At 38.6% G+C, this 17,061-nt stretch overlaps 1 protein-coding gene across 2 annotated transcripts in view; it reads left to right on the top strand.

Annotated features, from left to right (window-relative positions):
• LOC144970599 (sodium-dependent proline transporter-like) overlaps positions 1 to 17,061 on the top strand; it is a 67,486-nt gene that overhangs the window by 15,045 nt on the left and 35,380 nt on the right. For both annotated transcript variants that reach the window (XM_078910390.1, XM_078910388.1), the window contains exon 2: positions 15,899 to 16,022. In XM_078910390.1, coding sequence (XP_078766516.1) covers positions 15,899 to 16,022 — 124 coding nt within the window. The remainder of the gene's footprint in view (positions 1 to 15,898; positions 16,023 to 17,061) is intronic.

The raw sequence follows: 17,061 nt of genomic DNA, 5'->3' as shown, positions 1-17,061 counted from the left end.
GGACTGTGTAAAAAGGATATCAGTGGGAAATAAACCTGGACTAAAGGGAGATGGATACCATTGAAAGTTGAAGCCGGATATGGGAGTTGAGTACCAGAGGAGAATGAACCTGACACTATAGAAGGTGGGCGCCAGTGGGGAGTGAACCTGGGACTCAGGGAATTTCACACCAGTGGGGAGTTAACCTGAAACTCTGTAAAAAGGATATCAGTGGAAATAAACCTGGGACTAAAGGGAGATGGATACTATCGAAAGTTGAAGCCGGATATGAGAGTTTGGTACCAGAGGAGAATGAACCTGACACTATAGGAGGTGGGCGCCAGTGAGGAGTGAACCTGGGACTATGTAAACAGGATATCAGTGGGAAATACACCTGGGACTAAAGGAGGTGGATACCATTGGGAGTTGAAGCCGGATTTGGGAGTTGGGTACCAGAGGAGAGAAAAACCTGACACTATAGGAGGTGGGCGCCAGTGGGGAGTGAACCTGGACTATGTAAAAAGGATATCGGAAATAAACCTGGGACTAAAGGGAGATGAATACCATTGAAATTGAAGCCGGATATGAGAGTTTGGTACCAGAGGAGAATGAACCTGACACTATAGGAGGTGGGCGCCAGTGGGGAGTGAACCTGGGACTATGTAAACAGGATATCAGTGGGAAATAAACCTGGGACTAAAGGGAGATGGATACCATTGAAAGTTGAAGCCGGATATGAGAGTTTGGTACCAAGGAGAATGAACCTGACACTATAGGAGGTGGGCGCCAGTGAGGAGTGAACCTGGGACTATGTAAACAGGATATCAGTGGGAAATAAACCTGGGACTAAAGGGAGGTGGATACCATAATCATTGGGAGTTGAAGCCGGATTTGAGAGTTGGGTACCAGAGGAGAGAGAAACCTGACACTATAGGAGGTGGCCGCCAGTGGGGAGTGAACCTGGGACTATGTAAACAGGATATCAGTGGAAAATAAACCTGGGACTAAAGGGAGATGAATATCATTGAAAGTTGAAGCCGGATATGAGAGTTTGGTACCAGAGGAGAATGAACCTGACACTATAGGAGGTGGGCGCCAGTGGGGAGTGAACCTGGGACTATGTAAACAGGATATCATTGGGAAATAAACCTGGGACTAAAGGGAGATGGATACCATTGAAAGTTGAAGCCGGATATGAGAGTTTGGTACCAGAGGAGAATGAACCTGACACTATAGGAGGTGGGCGCCAGTGAGGAGTGAACCTGGGACTTTTTACATTGTCCCAGGTTCACTCCCCACTGCGCCCACTCAGGTTCATTCTCCTCTGGTACCAAACTCTCATATCCGGCTTCAACTCCCAATGGTATCCATTTCCCTTTAGTCCCAGGTTTATTTCCTACTGATATCCTGTTTACAGAGTCCTAGGTTCACTCCCCACTGGCGCCCACCTCCTATAGTGTCAGGTTTCTCTCTCCTCTGGTACCCAACTCCCAAATCCGGCTTCAACTCCCAATGGTATCCACCTCCCTTTAGTCCCAGGTTTATTTCCCACTGATATCCTGTTTACATAGTCCCAGGTTCACTCCCCACTGGCGCCCACCTCCTCTAGTGTCAGGTTCATTCTCCTCTGGTACCAAACTCTCATATCCGGCTTCAACTTTCAATGGTATCCATCTCCCTTTAGTCCCAGGTTTATTTCCCACTGATATCCTGTTTACAGAGTCCCAGGTTCACTCCCAAATGGCGCCCACCTCCTATAGTGTCAGGTTCATTCTCCTCTGGTACTCAACTCCCATATCCGGCTTCAACTTTCAATGGTATTCATCTCCCTTTAGTCCCAGGTTTATTTCCCACTGATATCCTTTTTACATAGTCCCAGGTTCACTCCCCACTGGCGCCCACCTCCTATAGTGTCAGGTTTCTCTCCCCTCTGGTACCCAACTCCCAAATCCGGCTTCAACTCCCAATGGTATCCACCTCCCTTTAGTCCCAGGTTTATTTCCCACTAATATCGTGTTTACATAGTCCCAGGTTCACTCCTCACTGGCGCCCACCTCCTATAGTGTCAGGTTCATTCTCCTCTGGTACCAAACTCTCATATCCGGCTTCAACTTTCAATGGTATCCATCTCCCTTTAGTCCCAGGTTTATTTCCCACTGATATCCTGTTTACAGAGTCCCAGGTTAACTCCCCACTGGTGTGAAATTCCCCGAGTTCCAGGTTCACTCCCCACTGGCGCCAACCTTCTATAGTGTCAGGTTCATTCTCCTCTGGTACTCAATTCCCATATCCGGCTTCAACTTTCAATGGTATCCATCTCCCTTTAGTCCCAGGTTTATTTCCCACTGATATCCTTTTTACACAGTCCCAGGTTAACTCCCCACTGGTGTGCAATTCCCTGACTCCCAGGATCACCCCCCACTGTTGCCAAACTCCCATAACTTTGCCGGATATTGTCGGGTTTCGGCGGGTTTCGGCGGGTTTCGTAATAAAGCACTAATTCTTTTTTACGAAACCCGCCGAAACCGGCCGATAACCTTAGTCTCAGGTTCACTCCCGACTGGTGTACACTTCCCTGAGTATCGGGTTCACTCCCCACAGTTGTCTACTTCCCATAACTTTGCTGGATATTGTCGGGTTTCGCCGGGTTTCGGCGGGTTTCGGCGGGTTTCGTAAAAAAGCACTGGTTCTTTTTTACGAAACCCGCCGAAACCCACTCCCAGGTTCACTCCCCAATGGTGTACACTTCCCTAGGTTCACTCCCCACAGCCACCTACTTCCCATAACTTTGTCGGGATTCGTCGGGTTTCGTCGGGTTTCGGCGGGTTTCGGCGGGTTTCGGCGGGTTTCGGCGGGTTTCGGCGGGTTTCGGCGGGTTTCGGCGAGTTTCGTAAAAAAGACACACCGTTGTCCCGTTGATGTCGGAGTGGTTTAGATGTTCACATTAATTTAGGAATATTGTCAGTTGGATGAATCTATGGTTGGATTTATATATGTTATAGAGGAGAACAGATACTGTCAATGATGATGATGATGATGATGATGATGATGATGATGATGATGATGATGATGATGATGATAATGATAAAACGATTACAATAATAATAACGATATATTGAAAATAATAATTAATATGATAATAAAAATGAAATAACAACTAAAGATTTAAAATCTAACATTTCTGATCATAAATTTCGATTTAAAAAAATTAATAATTGACATGTTTATTTAGTGTCTTTTATTTTACTATTTCAAGTATTTTTTTTTTTTTAATGAATTTTTTTTTCCTTTTCTTTTTGACACTTCATATATATATATTTTATAGTTCAATTCAATTCAAAGGTATATTGTAGACAATTGCCAAAATGAACCGTGCATTTACATATAATTTCAAACCAATGCAGGTAAACGGAAACTACCAAAATAATCAAATAAATAAATAAATAAATATAAATTTAATCAATAAATAGAAAAAATAAATAGATAAATAAGTGAATAAATGAATAAATAACCATAAAACTTGACCATAAATATATATAGTGAAATAAGGAATTGGTGGCGTACTTTAAAATATACGAGAGGCGTGTTCCATAAAGCGAAGTTAATGTTTTAGAACTAACCATCGGCAACATAATGCCTATTCACGACACAACCGTACTGAATGATGTTCTGATCATTGATTTTGAAAAGTCATGCCTTTCTTATCTTTCTATCTGTTTATCTCACTCTGTCTATCACGTATTTTTTTCAGCGTCAATGCAGAAAACAACTTGTAAAACCAGTTCTGAAATTTGAGACAAGTGAACCGATGCAGGAGCAAATTTTTTGCCCCGGCTTAAATTCTTGTTTAAGGCAGTTGACATAAATACTATGATCTGCTGTTGATAACGCCCTTTGATTTGAGAAGTCGAAGTGATACTAAGCTACTAAGTGTGTGTGTGTGTGTGTGTGTGTGTGTGTGTGTGTGTGTGTGTGTGTAATTGGATGCGTGTGAGCTTTTGTTCGTATGTCCGAATCCGCAGTGTGTAATGTTTTTTTACTGATGGTCAATGTGAAGCTCTTCGAAGCTTCCGCATACGTGCTATATGTATGTACATTTATTATTATTATTTATTATCATTATTATTACTACTACTACTACTACTACTACTACTACTACTACTACTACTACTACTACTACTACTACTACTACTACTACTACTACTACTACTACTACTACTACTACTACTACTACTACTAGAAGCTGTGGACTGTAAAAAGTAATAAAAACTGAATATTATAACAGGTTTAATTAAAAAAAGAACAAAATACCAATCGCGGAACATTTCGGGCTCAAAAACCTTCTTCAACCAGCAACCCCCCCCCCCCCCCAACAAAACAATGAAACCATAAATACATTACTAAAAAAACCCAGATCGACGGATTTTCATTGTTTATTTTTGTTGTTGTTGGCTTTATAAGTGTTTTGAACCCGAAATGTTCCGAGTTAGTTTTTTTTTCTTCTTTTTTTTGTGTGTGAATCTGTTATATTCATTTTTGTATATTACTTTATGTTAAGTCGGGAACTTTCATTATAGATATAATTAATATTTTCACGCAACTTAAATAATTCTTAATTATTTTTCATTATCTAGAATGCTTGAAATGACATGGAAATGAAAAAAAACACTCATACAACACACGCACACATAAACACACACACACACACACACACACACACACACAATCGCGCGCACACACGCGCAAACGAAGACACCAAGATCTCAGTGAAATTAATGAAAAGGCTCGCATAACTCCAATCTTATCGCCATACTCATTTCAAAGCAGTGGTCCTTTAAACTGTAAAAACCATAATCCCGGAGTCTATCCCGATATCTGTAGCGCTAAATTGAGAGTACCAATTGCTGGTGTCATTAGTACAGGATGTTCGTTTAGTACTTTTCATCACTGGGTGAGGTTCCTTACCTCCCATTGTGGACAGGGAGGCACTTACTGTCTTCTATTCCCCCTATATATATATATATATATATATATATTATATATATATATATATATATATATATATATATATATATATATATATATGTTTTCCAACATGCTTTCTGTCTTTGTCTTGGAATGAGATAAATTGGTGTTTGTTCAGGCCCTGGCCGGATACCCTAGCTGGGAGGGAAACGGTCAAATGTAAAGTTAGAGTTTTGGGAGATGATATTTTTTCATTGTATATCATCTCTCTGTTATGCCCTGTTTTGTTTTGTTTACATATTATATATGATTTGTAAACATATGAGTGTATCCCTCTTAGTTGAGACCTCTGCTTGCGTCTGGATGAGACGTTAAGGTGATCTCCAACTATGTACTTTGATAGTGTGCTCTGGGAATCTACATCTGTTTCCTATTTGAACCAATTCCCCTTCTTACCTTTTCTTGGGTGCTTTAATTGTAATTCTAGAACTTTTTACTATCCCATTCTCTTCTGGCGCTGGTAATACCTTAATGTGTTGCAAGCGCCATAAAACCCTTAAATACAAACAAAAACAAACATACTTTCCATCAGATCAAAGAGATCCAACCTCTGCTTGTTGGACAGAAGTGTAAAAAACCCCTCCCACATACAGAATGACATGTACAATTCCAACCCTTTTTGAGGCCAATGCTCTACTAACTGCTGGGTTGGGTTCCTGGCCTCCCATAGTTGGGTGGCACTTACTGTGTCTTTTATCCCCTTATATCTGTTTTGTCAAGTTGTATCAAACAAGAACCTAAACTTGAAGACTAGAATGAAAGTAGTAGAAACATATGTTATAAGTACCCTTTTATACGGTTGTGAAACGTGACACTTGACAAAAAATGTACGAGGAGGTTAGAGGCATTTGAGATGTGGGTGTATAGAAGAATGTTGAGGGTATCATGGACAGACAGGTGTACGAACGAGGAAGTGTTGGAGAAGGTGAGAAATGGAAAAATACTGATCGATAACATCAGAAAGAGGCAGTTACGCTTTCTGGGACATGTGTGGAGAAGAGACGGAATAGAAAAGTTGGTAACATCTGGGATGATCGAAGGAAAGAGAGCTAGAGGAAGACAAAGAATGACTTATCTAAATAACCTAAGAATGGCCAAATGTGACTTAAAAAGCAACAAGATTTCATGCGCACCGCAGAGGATCGTGATTCGTGGAGACAGCTGACCGGCAACGTACTCAAGAGCACAAGCCACGATGGATGATGATGATCTGTTTTCCAACATGCTTTTTGTCTTTGTCTTGGAATGAGATGACTTGGTTTTCTCCTGTGCTTGGTCGGATACCCTGGCTGGGAGGGAAACAGTAAAATGTATTGTTAGAGTTTTGGGAAATGATATTTTTTGTCTTGCAAATCATCTCTCTTTTATGAATTGTTTTACTTTTTGTGACATATATACAATAATAATTTGTAAACATTTGAGTGTATTCCTCTTAGTGGGGACCTGTGCTTGTGTCTGGATGAGACTTTTAGGTGATCCCAAACTAAGTACATTGATTGTGTGCCCTTGAAATCTACATCTGCTACCTATTTGATCAAATTCCCCTTTGGTCTTCTTCTTCTTGGGTGCTTTAATTCTTATTCTTGAACTTTTTACTATGCCATTTTCTTACTTTTTACTGGCGCTGATGTGACCTTGAATATGTTGCAAGCCGTAAAACCATCCAAAACCCCCCCACAAAACAAAAAACAAAACAAAAAAACCAAAACAAAACATAACAAAAAAAAACAACAACAAACAAACGAACAAAAATTTAAAAAAAGAGTCCCTGGTCACTCTAACCCATAAGCAATCTAACACTATTACAAAAAAATAAAAGAAGCTATACATTATTATATTACCGTTCTATGTTCAAGGTCACTGGGTCCCATCGGGTTGCGTGACAAACAAACACTTATGTTTCATTTTCAACAGGCTTTGAAATCTTTTGAGTGTAAATTTCAACGGTTTGAAAGCAATGCAGTCAGGCATTTGAACGAAAACTTTAAGGGAAAACTCTAATGACATATTCCACGCGGTTGGATACATCGATGACCTATGATACCGAATGAGTTATTGACAGTTGCACTTCTTTTACTTCCTTTTTTTAACGAAAAAAAAGGTTTGGAAGCTTATTCTGGGCAATTTGCCAACGTTGTGAATTGATTCAATCTTTAGAACTCCAGTACACAGACAAACAAATATTAAATGAACCAAAAATTAAATATATAAAGTCCTTCTTATGACGGAGGGTAACGTAATGATAAATAAACACATTTCTAAAAATACTCAAACCCTTGTTATAGGCGAGCTGTTAGAAGCGACAAAAGAGAAGATAAATTTTAAAATCTTATCTACCCTGAATAAAAAGTATTGAATAAAAATGAATAAACTAGCTTCAAATATGGCCAAATTTACTTAACACAGATTAAAACGTAAAATTTAGGTAGACAGGAGAAAAGATTTCTGTCGGAATACATTCTGACGGAAGACATTCCTGACACGACGTGCAGAGACCTTGAACGGGCCATTTGTATTGTATGGAATTGCAATATGGTTCCACATGACCTTCTCTTGTTGGAAATAAATCAGTGGTTGCCAACTAACTGAGCATGGTTGATGACGAAACAGCTACCAACCCCCCCCCCCCCCCCCAAAAAAAAAAAAATATAATAAAAACAAAAAAAAAACAAAAAAAAAAAACCAAAAAAAAAAACAAAACAAAAAAAAAACAAAAAAAAAAACAAACAAAAAAAAAAAAAACAAAACAAAACAAAAAAAACAAAACAAACCCAACTACAAACAAAGAAAAAACCCCCGAAACAAACAAAACAAAACAAAAACCCCCCAAAAAACAAAAAGACAGAAATACTTAACACGGAGCGTTTCGGGTTCAAAATCCTTCCTCTACTAACAACAAAAACATCATCATTGTGAAGCGAACTACTCGTGGTATCTACAGAGCTACAGTATAGATAGTTTGCCCTTGACGAAAAAGCATTGCCATCCGGAAGTCTAACGGACCAACACACAAAACCATGTGTAACCTTGAACGTTTATAGTCTGGTTAATAGAGTTTAGTGAGAATTACTCATAAACCCGGTTGGCAAAAAGCAATAGCAAAGACCTGATTGATGTCCACTTCATAGCTACTATCTATATGAATTCTTCATATTTATCTTACTTGATTTTAAACGGTGTGTATACCTTACAAATGTTATCATCACGTCATTCTATTTCATTTCCTCCATGGTGTAATGGAATCACATATGAAACGTAATCAGAAAGTTTTGGGTTCGATTCCCCGTGGAAGAATTCTAATTTATGACCTATCGTGTTCTAACTGTATCCTATTGGAATGAACTTGACAAATAAAATGACTGGGTGAGATCTTTTACCTCCCATGGTGGGCAGGAGGTCACGCTCTGTCTTCTATCCCCAACATCTGTTGTCCAAGTTGCTTTCTGTCTTTGTCTTGGAATGGGATTACTCAGTTTTGTCCTAGCCCTGGCCGGTATCCTTGACTGGGAGGGAAACAGTCAAATGTATAGTTATAGTTTTAGGAGGTGATATTTTTTCCTTGTATATCATCTCTCTGTACCGATAGTTATATATTTTGTGTGTTTTTGTAAACATTTGAGTGTATTCCTATAAATGGGATCATGTGCTTGCGTCTGGATGAGACTGTTAGGTGATCTCAAACTAAATACACAGATGGTATGTTCTTGGAATCTACATCTGTTCCCTATTTGAACCAATTCCCCTTTGTCTTACTTTTTTCTTGTGTTCTTTCAAATGTAAATTTATATACTTTTTACTTTCCCATTTTCTTCCTTTTTACTGACGCTACATGTGTCGGGAGCGCCGTAAAACCCTTAAAAACAAACAAACAAACAATTAAAATGAAGTTTAAAACAAAAATTAAAGAACTGATAGGATTTAAACTTTTTTGATGTTTAATAAACAAAAACTCAATTAAGGCATTTATTTAAAATCAAGTTCTAAAAGTTAGACTTAAAATTCACTTTTAAGCATTAGATCAACTCTTGGTATTATACCGTTTAAGGACGATTGGTCACATTTTTTCATGATTATTTTTTTTCTTATACCTTCATTCTGGGGGAACCAATAGCTCAGTCGGCAGAGCATTCGCTTCACGTGCAAAGGGACCAAGATCAATCCCAGGTGCAGTCGGAAGTTTTGTTTTATTTTTCTTATCCCCCGTCTACCCAACCATAAATGGGTAGTTTGGGTTTATTTGATCTGGCGGAAAGTACTTTGCGCTAGACTAGAGTCCTGTCCAAAGGATAGCATGCAATTGCCAGTGACAAAGGGGAATTGGTTCAAATAGGGAACAAATGTAGATTCCAAGAGCATAACATGTGTATTTAGTTTGAGATCACCTAAAAGTCTCATCCAGACACAAACACATGATCCCACTTCGAGGAATACACTTAAATGTTTAATACGTTATAGAAACCGGGATAAACTCCGGCTCCATGGACCTAATGGCTCTGCAGGACTTTTTTATATCTTCATGCTGCTTTATTTGGCATTGTATGATCACGTGACTTTCAAACCCGACTAAGTCGAGTATTCATAATTCAGGGAAAATTGCACGTTTGGTTATTAATTTAATGAGATTAACAGGAACATACTTGTCTTGTCTTGTCTTGTTTGCCGTATGGATCGATTTTCCTGGGTATTTTGTAACTTCACATTTTCTATCGTTCTTCTTCTTCTTCTTCTTCTTCTTCTTCTTCTTCTTCTTCTTCTTCTTCTTCTTCTTACTTTTCTTACTTTTCTTCTTCTTCTTCTTCTTCTTCTTCTTCTTCTTCTTCTTCTTCTTCTTCTTCTTCTTCTTCTTCTTCTTCTTCTTCTTCTTCTTCTTCTTCTTCGTTTCCCCTCATAATATTGTCTTCAGGTTTGAATGTCTAGTTGGTGAATGAACGCCATTGTCTTCCTCAGCTCTGTCAGGGGCCCATACAGTTTGGTCTGCAGAGATGTGGTACCAGGCCAAAAATACCCTCTATGGTTATTCTAAGGTGTCCAAAAGATTGTTTGAAAGTAGTCCTTCAGAGCTATTAGGCCCACGGAGCCGGGGTTTATCCCGGTTTCTATATCGTGAAACGGACAATAGCAATTGCTTACAACCCTTTGGATAGGATGCTAGTCTATTGCAAAGTACTTTACGACAGATCTTACCGATCCAGCTACCCAATCTCTGCTGAGAGGACAGGGGGCTCAGAAAAAAATCTCGACTGCACCCGGGATCGATCTCGGTCCCTTTGTGTGTGAAGCGAGTGCTCTACCAACTGAGTTGTCGGGATCACAATTCTTTGCTAGAAAATGTCTCTTGAATCCCTAAGTATGTTGTGTAAATGTGTATATGTAGGTGTGTAAGTTTTAAAAAAAACGTGTGTTAGTTCTGTGGCTGGCATTGCTCTACTGATTCCAACACAACAACCTCCATAATGTTTAACCCTGGTGCCTCTGGAGTCATTGAAGCGAAGTTCATCAGTGCCCAGCACTTCAACCCTTTCAGCCACGCTTGACCAGTCTAGAGTATTTACAACCTGTGTTGTTTTGGTCAGTTAATCCCCCCCACCAACCACCCAGCCAGCAAGTCTATGTAACGGACATAGCAAGCAAGACGCGGTAGATATTCGGACAATGCTTTCCAGGGAACTTGAACAAAAACGTTCTGGTCTATTTGGTAATCCACGGAGTTCTACCATCGACGTCGTTGTTTGGCCAGGTTGTTTATTTGATTACGGCCAAATTACACTCACGGTGCCGTAATAAATGTTATTTAGCCACAAAAGCTACACAGCTACAGTAATGCATGTAATTCGGCTAAGTGGTCTTGTGGAGAAAAAAAATGTAATATTGTCTGACAGCCGTCATGTCTCGTTCTATATTTAACGTATTGCTGTTGGTCAGGGACCCTTTGTAAAGCGCTAGAGTACGTTTAGTGGATATTGCGTGATGTAAAAAAGCTCAAAGCCTCTCTGGAATTTACCGAAAAGTTCTGTGTTTGGTATTTTGTTCTTTTTTTAAAGCATGTTTTGGTTAGTAAGAAAAATAAAAACACGTCAAAAACTTTCCCCTTCAAAACGGGGTCCTTTGCTTGGGTCCCGATGGGACTGGCACATTGATATGGGAATCGATAGGACTCGAGGAATCGTCTCGTCGTGTTTGAATCAGTCCCCTTTGTCTAACTTTTTCGATGGAAAATATTAGCATCAGATCAACCTTTCCTCTATCATCATCTTACTATACTCTTTACTGGCGCTTAAATGACAAGATTAATTGACGCAAGCGCCGTAAACATCTTTAAAAAAAAACAAAACAAAACCAACAAAACGATAAAACACTCTAATATTATTCTATTTCATGACGTAGATGAATTTTATCTTTTTAATTTTTTGGTGAATGAAATTTTTCACAACCCCATCTGTTTCATCAGCCGTTTACGTTCGGTCACGGTCTTTAATTTCACCCAAGCATGGCTTCCGTGATGTTCTTTTGACAAAACACATTTTGGCCAAAAGAAATTTTTATTTCATTTTTAGATCGAGTACAAAAAAAAATCCCTCTATTCATCCCATAGGGATAATTTGTCTCTTGGGTCTAATCCAAGGGCCGCAAATTGAGCTAGGGCGAAGTGACTTGCTCAAGGCCATACAGTGCAGCGGAGGTGATCGAACTCCGTATCTTTCGGGTACAAAGCAAAGATCGTACCGCTGAGCCACGCTGCTCCCTGATAGACCACAAACTTGTCAGATGGTCTGAATTCTATTCTGACACTTTTTTGAACTCCCAGATTTTGTTGTGCCGCTATGTGGTCTAGTGGTATGACACTCGCTTTCGGATCGGAAGGTCCTGGGTTCGAGCCTTGCTCGGCGCATAGTTGAGTCCTTGGAAAAGGCTATTTACTCACATTCTCTCACCGTAGTCATGTGTAAAATGAGTACCTGGCCGTTGATAGCGTTGTCTCTGTCGGATTCTTTTTTTTTTTTTTTCAAAATCGCCTAACAGGCATCATGCCTCGTTCTATTTGTTACGTGTTGCTGTTACTCAGGGAGCCTTTGTAAAGCGCATTGAGTACATTTAGTGGATATTGCGCTCTATAAAAGCTCGAGTTTTTTTCTCTCCCCCCCCCCCCCGTCATTTCAATCGAACGATATTTGAAGGAAAAGTTTTAAAGCCAAAATGAAAAAAAAGTGTTTTTTTTTTGTAGGTTCGAGTAACACAAAGTTGCATATATAGAATACATACACATTTGACTTACTCGGTCCTAAATAAACACTTTTTTCATTTTGGCTTTAAAACTTTTCAAATATATATATACACACACACAAATAATAATAGTGTATACAATCGTGTTTACGATTCTCATGGCCACGGCTATAATTATCATGTCGTGTTTTGTGTCAGGGTGTCTCGTCCATAACAAGCACTGCCTCATTGTGCACAGTTCCAAATGTTTACATATTTATTTTGTTTAGGATCGACCCTGACGACATTATCCAGGTTCTATGGGATCTTTTTGAACGTTTTTGTCTAATGACAACATCAATAGAAATATTATAGATAGATAGATAGATAGATAGTTAGATAGATAGTATGCGCTGTCTAAGAAGCTCATAACATTGCCATCCGGAAGTATAACGGACCAACACACAAAACTGTGTGTATCCATGAACGTTTATAGTCAGGTTAATACAGTTCAGTGAGCATTACTCATAAACGCGGATGGCACAAAATAATAACAAAGACCTGAATGACGTCATCTTCGAATTATCTATATATTTGTGTATACACATGAATATCTATATAAATATTATATGAGTAAAATCATTCTGTGTCGTTCTCTCCCTCATACTTCTCTCTCTGTCTCTCTGCCTTTCTCTCTGGCTCCTCCGTGTCTCTCTCTTCCTCTATTTCTGACTCTCCTAGCTAATTCTCTATATCCTCTACTGTCCTTCTTTCTCGGGCTCCCTCCTAAAACACACACACACACACACACACACTCTCACACACACATACACACTCTCTCTCTCTGTGTCAAATGACATTGTTTTTGCCTAGAAACCTTTCAAATATTGCTTAAAAGACTGCACGTATCGCTCTATACGTTAAATCTACTAAGAAAACTAAAGGTTGTAAAGCGGTAGCAATGTGTAATAATAGAATTACACCCTTTCGCAACGGCACCATAAGATCCTCTCGCCTAGGCATTCCATGAAGGAATATGGACAATCCATCAAACAAGATGTCTGATGTCAACAGGAATCACTCATGTTTTTCAAGTGAGCGAATTGGGGGTTAATAATCGAATGGACCTGAAGTGGGGCTCGAACCCGGGACCTTCCGGATCACAGTGCAATGCCTTAACCACTCGGCCACTTCGCCCCCCTGTGGTAATAGTAATAGAAAAATTGAATGCACGCCACATGGTTTCTATTATAATATATTGGGTTGTCACAAAGACACGCGCCGCTCTTTGTCGGTTTGTGTCTCTAATACTCCCGATTAGATTTCTTTTAAATTCAAAACACCCCCCCCCCCAAAAAAAAAACAAAAAACAACAACAAAACAACATCTTTATATGCAGACTTTCAAAATTTTATGAATATGAATTGAGGAAAAAAAAAAGTTAGTGATTTTTTTTCAAAACCGTGTTCAGAAATACAATATCAGAGAGAAATGACGCAACATTGGAGAGAGTAAAGTTTTCGATGATTTTAACTCTAGTTGCCATTTTTAGCAAACATTAATCATGTAACCTTAAACATTATTTATATCATAATTCTCCTCATTCTGTAAGAAATCGTCAATGTAACAAACTCACATATACCTATTTTGGTTCAATGATTACAAAGTTAGCACTTGAAGTGATCTATAGCACCGCCGTCCTCTTTAATGACCCAACGTAGTCTCTTTTTCCAACTTGAAATGCACTTCCGAAATTTCGTCAATGGTTTTCTCCTCCCAGCATATGGCGTTGATATAACCTAAATGTGTTGCAAGCGCCGTAAAACCCTTAAAAACAAAACAAACCTCCCAGCATAAAATAATTCTTTCTCTCAAAAGTCTCTTCTGTGAATGCGGATTTTTGTCCACTATAAACCATTTCGGTCTAAGAATTCCAAATTGCGTATTCCGTGGATTCGGGTCGGGTGATTGAGGCGGCCAGTTGTCTTTCTCTACGAAATGAATAGTCTTACTGGAAGAAAAGCTTGGGTTATTTTGCTCGTATGGAATGTAGCATGCATTATCTTGTTGAAAAATGAAATCCCATTTGCAGAATGGTTCATCATGGCTTTGACAGATATGGAACTAATGGAGGTGCATAGAGTTTCTTAGGCATAACAACAAGTGTCTTCTTTGACCCTCTCCTTGCCACCTATAAAAAAAATTATCACATTCGTTACGATACAATCATCAATTTTACCGTTCTAATTTCTTTTGTATATCACAGAATTCAAAGAAAAGTTTTCGCCTTGGCTATAAAAACTTGCCACTGCGTTGTAGACCTTATTTAGATGAACAGTATTACGTATAGACTGTACTTGTTGCTTTTCTGTTTGAGTGAGAAGAATCTGTTTTGCATTGGGTCGTGTGATGTTTCAGGGAAGATTCTGAAAAACAGCTGGTAAGGAGAGAAATAATAAGTTGCAACGAGCGAATGCCACAATAATTTGCGTCATCTACTCGCAGATACTGACATTTTTAGGTGGTGTTACATTTTATATTATTTAAAAATCGCTCATCCAATTATTTTGATATTTTGCAATTCTATTAAACAAAGAATAGTTCTAACAGTGTGTAAAAGTTTGAAAAGATATTTTTATAACTTTTTACAAAAGAAAGAAATATACAGCTGCGCGTTTTTTTTGTGACCACCTGATATAATATAGTATAATATAGCAAAATATAATGTGATAAAATATAGTATGATATAATATATTATAATATAATATAATATAACATAATATAAAATAAAATATGACAAAAAGAGAAGGAGAACTATGCCGTGCTGAAAAGAATCGAAATCCCAGACGTAATCTTTTCATTTTGAAACTTGGTACAAGATTAGATTGACAAAGAGATTTTATTATACATGCCCCCAATGGGGATTGGACTGGAATGTTCTAGGAGACGAGAATTGTTCCAATTATATCAGTATACTTATATGTCTTTGTCATCTTTCCATCCAATCAACTGTCTTGTTTGTTTGTATGATTAGATCACTCACGTTAAACAGAAAAAGGAATCCTTTGTTCAGTCCTTAATTTACTCATTAATCCATTTGCATGCTTAATCTGCCGTATCCTAAACTTTTTCATATTAAAAAAACAAACAAAATAAAAGTAAAAAGAACAAATCAAACAAAACAAAAAAAATTGAGCTTTTATATATATAGCGCAATATACACTAAACGTGCTCAAAGCGCTTTGTTTAGGGTCCCTGACTAACAGCTACACACGGAACATGTGGACATGACGCCTATTAGGCGATATTACAATATTTATTTCGACAGAGACAAATCTGTTAACGGCCAGGTGCTTATTTTACACCTGAGTACGGTGAGAGAATATGAGTAAAGAGCCTTTTCAAAGGACTCAACTATGCGCCGAGCGAAGCTCGAACCCAGGACCTTCGGATCCGAAAGCCAGTGTCATACCATAAGATCACATAGCCGCGCATAATATAATATAGTGCATTTCATCTATCCACCCGCCCATCTCTCCAGCCATTCATCCTTCCATCGATCTTTCAATCCATCCATCCAGCCACCTATTTATCCATCCATCCATCCATCCATCCATCCATCCATTGGAGATGTATTTATCAAAACAATTTACCCACAATAATATTACACGTTTTCTTTTGTTTTCTTAAACAGGAAATGACGGAGGAGCGCGGGAACTGGACAGGGAAGTTGGATTTCATCCTCTCCTGTATCGGATTCGCCGTCGGTTTGGGGAACGTTTGGAGATTCCCGTACTTGGCTTATAAAAATGGAGGAGGTGGGTTTGCCCTTCATCAGTCTTTATCATGGAAATGCATGGGAACTTTGTTTTGATTTGTTTTGTTTAGACAACGATAGCGTCTTTTCATCTCATCTTAGGCAACACATTGTACAAATATGACGTCATTAATTGCACACATCAATCAGGCAAATAAGAGAACAATAGAGTTTTTAGATCTTTAGTGCACTTTTTGCTCACCCCGTTCATTCATTGTATATTATAACTATTCAGTTATTGATGCATTGCTGTGAAGTAAAACGCTCATTAGTTTTCCCAGCCAAAACAATAACAAATAAACAAATATGAAACAAGTTCAAGTTGAGCTTTTTTAAAGATTTTTATATAGCGCAATAACCTGTGAACATGCTCAAAGCGCTTTACAATCGGTCCCTGACCAACAGCAACACTTAACATGTAGGACGGGGCATGACGCTTGTTAGGCGATATTACATTTTTTCGGACGTAGACAAGCCTGTTAACGGCCAGGTACTCATTTTACACCTGAGTACGTTTAGAAAATGCGAGTAAAGAGCCTTTTCCAAGGACTCAACTATGCGCCGAACGAGGCTCGAACCAAGGACTTTCCGATCCGAAAGCGAGAGTCTTACCACAAGACCACAAAGCCGCAAGTTCAAGTTCAAGTTTATTTATAGGCTTTCTCTATTTTCGTGTACAATAAGAACTATTTTTTAAATGAATAAATAAACAGATAAATGAATAACATTCTTATCTAGATAAACATAAAATAAAGTATCCTTTCAAAACAAATAGCAAAGAATCATTTTATAAAATACTTGTGATTAATATTCCACAACAACATTCTCTCTGTCTGTCTCTCTCTCTCTCTCTCTCTCTCTCTCTCTCTCTCTCTCTCTCTCTGTGTGTGTCTATTTCTCTCTCTCTCTCTGTCTATTTCTCTCTCTCTCTCTCTCTCTCTCTCTCTCTCTCTCTCTCTCTGTATGTTCACACCAGTCAGATCAACAAAAATATAAACTTCTATATTATTACTGCCAGCATATATGCTTGCTTATGGGTT

Source organism: Berghia stephanieae, chromosome 4, assembly GCF_034508935.2.
Source record: "Berghia stephanieae isolate SIO BIC M18660-M18661 chromosome 4, UCSD_Bste_1.3, whole genome shotgun sequence".
In the NCBI taxonomy this organism is placed as follows: Eukaryota; Metazoa; Mollusca; class Gastropoda; order Nudibranchia; family Aeolidiidae; genus Berghia; species Berghia stephanieae.
This window is presented reverse-complemented; position numbering and strand designations above follow the sequence as displayed.